Source organism: Musa acuminata, chromosome BXJ2-6 (assembly GCF_036884655.1).
Source record: "Musa acuminata AAA Group cultivar baxijiao chromosome BXJ2-6, Cavendish_Baxijiao_AAA, whole genome shotgun sequence".
In the NCBI taxonomy this organism is placed as follows: domain Eukaryota; kingdom Viridiplantae; phylum Streptophyta; class Magnoliopsida; order Zingiberales; family Musaceae; genus Musa; species Musa acuminata.
In genome coordinates, this window is record NC_088343.1 from 2,451,395 (window position 1) to 2,458,399 (window position 7,005).

Genomic DNA, 7,005 nt, shown 5'->3' on the forward strand with positions numbered 1-7,005 from the left:
CAAGCATTTGACCCATGTTTTCTAAACACTTAATTGCATAGGGTTTGGCAAGTTGATTGTATCATGGTGTTCTAAATTGATGTCTGTTTAACTACAACTTGTATGATGAAGAGCAAAACAAATGGGGTCATGTTTGACATTTGGCTAAGCAGCTCACTCTTTTACACACATGCAACCACATAATGCTGAATTCCAACAAAATGAATCAAAGGAAAGACACTGAACTAAATAACTTCTAGTATAATTAATAGCAAATGATACACAAATGTTCATCAAATATGCCCTTTACATGAAGATCCTTAGAATACCAAACAGAAATTTCGTCCCATAACAACAACACAATCCTGTGAAACACACTGAAGGGAGACAAATTCCAGTCTTTCAGAAAGAGACCCCACAAATTTTAGTACCATGGAAGCAAACAAAGGAACCATCAAACGGAATAAGATACAACAAACAAGCACACACAGGGAAATATATTCACTTCAGGATGAACCTTTTATTACAACAACTGGGCAGTTGGCATGGTTGATGCAGTAGTTGCTTACACTTCCCAAGAACATCCTGCAATAAAAGGTTATGATAAATTGATGCAAGTCGGACTCAAAAGAGAAACTAATTTTTAGTTGTAGCTCATGGCAGTATAATCACATAGGCAAATATGCATCAACTGAAGATAAACATCATGTACCATCCCCCATACAAAAGAATTGCATAATAAGAATCACCGCATGCTAATTTGAAGCAAGCAAATAAACAAACAAAAGAACATGGTCTACGTGTATTCAAATTGCTAAGAAAAACTCTCTTTAAATGATAACTTACAAGTGGAACTTGATTTGGGTTTTATTTATCAATATTATTAATTTATTGTATTATCACGGTTTTAAGCACCGGCAGCACACAGGGTTTAGCATAGTATGCGCCAGTGGCATGCAACTGTGAACTGCAGTGTGAACAAGGTGATGTCTTGTGCCAACAGCGGCAAAAGGAAATAAGAAAACTGATAATAGCCAAAATACTTTCCTCGTCTGGCCTTGACTCCAAATTCTCTTACATCCCTTCCTCTTCCCTGACCTCCTTGTTGATGATCTATAGTGAGAAGCGGCAGCGAAGCCGCAACCCTTTATATCTCTTATCTCAAAACTGTTGCACCCAATTTATAATAATCATTCCAGTCTGGTTCACTATCAGATAATTAATTTGATCCATTAGGTTCAACAATCTCAAGATATCCAGTTTGAGGGCGAGCCTTGGTACGATGATGAGACGAGGTGATCCCTTGCAACTGAGATCAGGAGACAAATTTTGGAAATAGTCTTTCTAAAATTAAAGTAGGACTATGTACATTGACCCTCTGCAGACCCACATTCCGCATTAGCTGGAGCCTCATGCACTCAGTTTACCCTTTAATCTCAAGACCCCCAGTTCAAGTCTCAGTACCACATCAGCATTTGACCTTTTGAATAACAGTTGAAAAATTGCAATACCTCAAATTTGTTGGTAAGTCATACTATTAGAGACTTTAGGATGCAGAATTCAAGGTAGAAAAGCAACAAAATAACTGTCACTTTCCAGATCATCATCCTTGAGACGTTAGAACTCCCACTAGATTAAACTGCCTATGTGACTTGTGCCTATGTATAAAAAGAAGTTTAAACAAGATTCAGATTTGGCAGAAACTTCATGATGCTTGAACGACAAATTATTGTGGAGAGACCACTACAACAGAAGGCAGACCTTTATCCTTTGCTAGAACTACTAGCACCTATGTTTATATGTAGGACACTGGAACTGGTATATCACCCAACCGTGAAGCAACAATAAAGGAACTCAAAAAAATTACAGTAATCCGACACACCACCCCTCATACCAGAGTTCATAGACGTGTCTGACAGGCCTAACTCTAGATCTTGGTTGAGACTCATATATGGTATATAGTTTGCAATAAGTATATTCCATATCGATCATTATTTATCTTCTAGTTATTTATAAAAAAAAGGAAACTAAGTTAACCTAGAGATTTCAGAATATTCGAGGACATCCTCAACATATTGAAATTATACCTCAAAATTTGTCTGTAACAAAACAGTGTTAGTATTTTTTTTTTTCCTGCACCACCTTCGAGAGCATCCTTGCCTCCCAAGAACATCTTTCAATAATCTCATGGATGTTTCCTCAGATTTCTGTTTCAGTTAATTTCAACAAGAATATCAAATAGCTTTTAAGAATCTACAAATACATATATAGAGCCTTCACAACATCCTAACACAGTTATACGTATCAAACTCCTTTTAAAGTTGTATGTATCAAGAATATGAAACTCCTTTCCAAGAGGGACAAGAAATGTTTTCTAACAGCTTCCTTCTTCCACCACCTCAAAAAAAAGACACAAACCCCTTAGGTTTCCATAAGACTTCTCTTGGCCTTCAAGAAAATAAAGCAAGAAGACAGCTTATCAAACACAAGCAAATATTTCCGAAACCATTCCCCAAGTCCAGATGCTAAGGAAGCTTGAATCCAATATGATCATTCTTTTTATGTGAATCCATTGCAACATGGGACCACAACAACACAATTGACTCAACCTGTGTGTATGGTGCCAAAAGAAGAATTCCAAAGCTTATCCCAATTAAAAACTTTGTGAACTATTCCCAGCATGAGTTAAGAGATATAACCACTTTTCTGGGCGGAACTAAGTAACCTACCAAAGCAAAGAAACTCTCTACAGATGCTACAAATTGATATCATCCGCAATTAGACAATATATAACAGACAAATAATGGTAACATCAAATTCAGAACATCATCTTGCAACAAATGTTGGGACCGTCGACCTCAATTTCCCTTTAAAAGTTTCAGATGCCCTGTTGTTTGGCTCACTGGCATGTTACTTTTTTCAGTCATTTAAGAACTCACTGCTGTTTGACCAGAACTGATACCGATGTTTGATGGTCATACAATAATTTACTATATGGTTTATCTGTTTCCTCTTCTTGCAGTAATCATGCTATAACTGAAGTTTAATGCTGAAAAAAGTTAAGCTCTTGACTTTTTTCTTTTTTTGCAGGGATCAAAGTTTGTAAAGCTGGAAAGGAATAATATAATAAAGCAACTTAAGATCTGCAAGTTTTACGGTACTAAACAAACAGTCATTCCCATACTGAAGGGGGAAAAAAATGTAAAGAGAGAATTACCTCTTGATGGGCCCGAAAGCACGGCAACCCATCACAAGTAGATCCGCGTGCAAGTTGGTGACCACCTCACATATCATCTCCTTCGGATCACCCACCACCACTTGCGTCTTGACATTCACCTTCATATTTGCAGCAGCATTTTCCAATCAAATTGACGGCAATCCTCAAGAAAACTGCCCTGAGCAGCAAACAAGATCATGCGGGACAGTAAAAACAAAGCGATCTCACATCTTTCCCAGCGCAAATCTGGAGGGCGTGCGTCATGATCGCCTCCGTGATCCGCCTCTGGTGCGCCTCGATTGCCGCCGTGAAGGCTGGCACCTCGATGTAATCTGAAGATGGAAACTCCAATCAGGGAACAAGAATCGGAGGACACGAGTGGAAGGTTCGGGATCGAAGAGGATGAGGAGGAGTCAGGCTTTGGCAACAGACCGGGGCCGCCGAAGGGGACGGATCCGGGGTTCAGGCCGGCGGCGATGGAGGGCGGAGACTGGACGTGGAGGACGACGAGCGCACCGGCCTCCTCCGCGGCTCCGTCGGCGCCCTCGCCGGCGGGACGGAGGCGGAGGTTATCGATGGCCCAGCGGAGGCCATTCATACTCTCCTCGCTGCCGTCGACCGCCACCACCACGCAGCCGAGGTTGCCGGTCGCCATCTGCGACGCGAAAGAGCGGATGGAGAGAAGAGAGAAGAGCCGTGACGGCGATCACATTGTATCTTCTTTTAAGGCATTAATAATGCGAATTGTTCTGGACGTCCATTCCACCTCAAGAGGCGTGCAGACACTTGATCCGAAGCTTTGAGTGCTGTGCCAGAACCCATGCTACCCATATGATCAAGGTTTATAACTTCCTTCTAAAATTCTTCTCACATAAAATTAAGATTAATCAATAATTATCATTAAAATCAACTAATAGTTTGAAATTTTTAAATGAAAAAAATAAAATATAAAATATATAAAACATCCATTATGGATCTGAAAATAATAAGGCGATTTAGTTTGTAAATACTCATATTTTGAGTATTTTCCAAAAGTATCATTTTTTTTTCAAATAATACTCTCTAATGTGAAAATATTTAAAATATCCTTTATTTTTTTAAAAAAAATTATTCTTTTTTAAAATCTATTTTCAGCTGTTACATATTTTCATTTAGCTCATTGTTTTTCAATAGCATTTATAATATTTTTATGTATTAAAAATACTATAAATATTATTGAAAAGAACTATAAGTGATATCATATCATGTAATTTTGATTATCATCATTTATAGATTATTATAATATTATATTTTTACACTTCTAATTAATTTGGTTAAGGCTAGAAATCTATTTAGATTATTTACGATATTTTTAAATATATTTTATAGTATTTTTATTGTAGTAGTAAAAATACTATAATAGATTAAAAAAATACCGTAATAAGCGATAAAATTTTTAAAGAGTAATTTGGATTTTTTTTTAAATTAAGGGTATAATTGGAGAAAAAAATAAAATAAAGAATATCGATTGAAAAATACCTGAAAACATGAGTATTTTTTTTTTAAGTATCCAAAAGAGTACGATAGGATATTATTATTTATAAGGGCTTACACCAAGTCATTAAAATAATATGTCTAAAAAAATATAAAATTTTAAATTAAATAATAAGCACTTTCTGAGATTGATTTTCAATGAACGAATATTTTACAAAATCGATAATTTTTGTTACTGCACTAATTCACCCCCCCTCCTAGTGTCGTTCTTGATCTTAATAATATGGAAAGAGTTTAATCCCATGAACTTTCAGTTTACACACTAGAAACTAATTCTTAATACAAATGTGTTGTTGATATCATATTATTAAGATAAGGGGAATGTGCCACGTACAAATAGGCATTGATTATTAATACATTTGGGTTGGACCTGTGTTTATTTGACATTGGATTTGGGCTTGAACCCTCAATTAGAGTTTAGATCCATTAGAATTTGGGTAGGGAGGTTGGAAAATTGTATTTGGGTTTTGGAATTTGCTTCCACTAGGATGAATCTAAATAAGCTTTCTTTAGATTATCAAAATGGTTCAAGATTCAACAAGTTGACTATATTATATTTATTTGATCTGCTTAAATGTAGAGGGTAAGTTTACTATAACTTTCTCTTTTTTTTTGTCACTAAGAATATAAAAATAGGATTATATAAGTCGATCTTTTCTAAATCTTATATCGGTAGTAGTTTGGGACATTAGATTTATCTTTTTGATATGCTTAAATTAGATTATGATTCTAATAATATCAAATTTTGATCATTAATTTGATTTGATAAAATTGATTCGTTCTTTTCCATGTTTTGAATATTTTTTCGAGGATATAACTTGTGTGTTATGTCTCTTGTTATATTTCAATTTGAAAGCGAAAGATGTAGTTATTCGCTTTTCCAAATAATATAAAAAAATATGTCTTTTATATGCTGATGTATATTGCCTAATAATTTTTTTATAATCTTTGATAATTATTGTGACATACTCGATAAAAAATAATGATCAGATATCATGAAATTTTCTTTGTAATCTTTGAATCAGTTGGGGCATGATGAAATTTACATGTCCTCCTTCTGATCTTCCTAAGCTTTAGAATTGTTTCAAATATATTCAAACAACATCATCAGAAGACCCACACAAAGAAAATTGTGTCACAGAAAACCCACTCATTGAGTTGCAATCCTCAAGAGGGCCTTAGTCTTCAGGATCATGCCAGCGCACCCACCACACCAACTCACTTTGATCATGTCAATTGTCCTTTCAGAAATGTAATGTGGTTGAGCTAAAAAACAACAACAAAAAAAAACAAAAACCACATGAACTTGTTTGTTCTAATTGGAAGTGTAGTTTGTTGCTAAGAGAAATCTTGGCAAGGTAGTCTTGATGATTGATTAATTCAAAACACTATTTTGTATTGTTTTTTGTGGTTCTCAGTGTCATCAATTTTAATCTAGTTTGTCATAAATTTTGCTTCTTTTTTTCTGTGTGGAGATACAACATGATTCATAAGCTTATTCCTTCACAGATATTTCAGAGATTGTCTATGTTTTAGCTTATAGTAGTACCATATAAAATTCTGAAATTCCTAATGAAATTTTCAATTCACTATGAACATGATGATCATAAGCAAGTTGTCTTTTTCAAATTGGAAATTATAAGGCATCAAGGATGAAAAGAATATCTTGTCATCTTTATTCTGTCATGCATCAACCATTGAATGATTGATTGTGAACCAAACCAACAAATCTCAATCATTTGACAGTATTTTACCTCAGGAAATATGCTTTTTGATGCATAAGTCTGACCACTAAATTCCTGACACTGAATTGGCATGGAAAGGATCAGACTGGTTCTCTTTCTTCAAAGGGTGGAAAAAAAAAAAACACAAATATATGTCTCATTTTATATCTCAGATTTGTCTATGATGATACCATGATATCAAATCTAACCTAATATTGATTATGATGAATGATCCGAGTAAAAAAAAGATTCCTCTCATAAGATTAGAGATAAGGTTAAGATTTTAAAATTATTATTGGGTTGAACTTCATGTGCATCATATTAGAACTTAATTTAAATGCTCTAATTTAGAAATGAAACAATGATCGAATGTATTTAAAAAGGGAATCATAATATTTTATTTATGTTTCTATGGTTGCTGTCACAAAGATAATGGTGTTGGATGATAACCAAACACCTATAAGAACTTATCCTATTTCATGGTGGTACAAATGGGGCATGTGCATTTGCCTGCCTTTGATGTCAACAAAAATGAGAGTAAAGATAAGTAGT

At 34.8% G+C, this 7,005-nt stretch overlaps 1 protein-coding gene across 1 annotated transcript; it reads right to left on the bottom strand.

Annotated features, from left to right (window-relative positions):
- Positions 1–220: 220 nt before the first annotated feature.
- On the bottom strand, positions 221–3,998 carry LOC135614237 (universal stress protein PHOS34-like). The gene is made up of 4 exons (XM_065111378.1): positions 3,629–3,998; positions 3,425–3,528; positions 3,197–3,315; positions 221–564 (listed from the first exon to the last, which is right to left on the bottom strand). Exons 1-4 carry the CDS (start codon positions 3,849–3,851, stop codon positions 486–488), a joined length of 525 nt encoding a protein of 174 aa, XP_064967450.1. The 5' UTR covers positions 3,852–3,998; the 3' UTR covers positions 221–485.
- Positions 3,999–7,005: the final 3,007 nt, after the last annotated feature.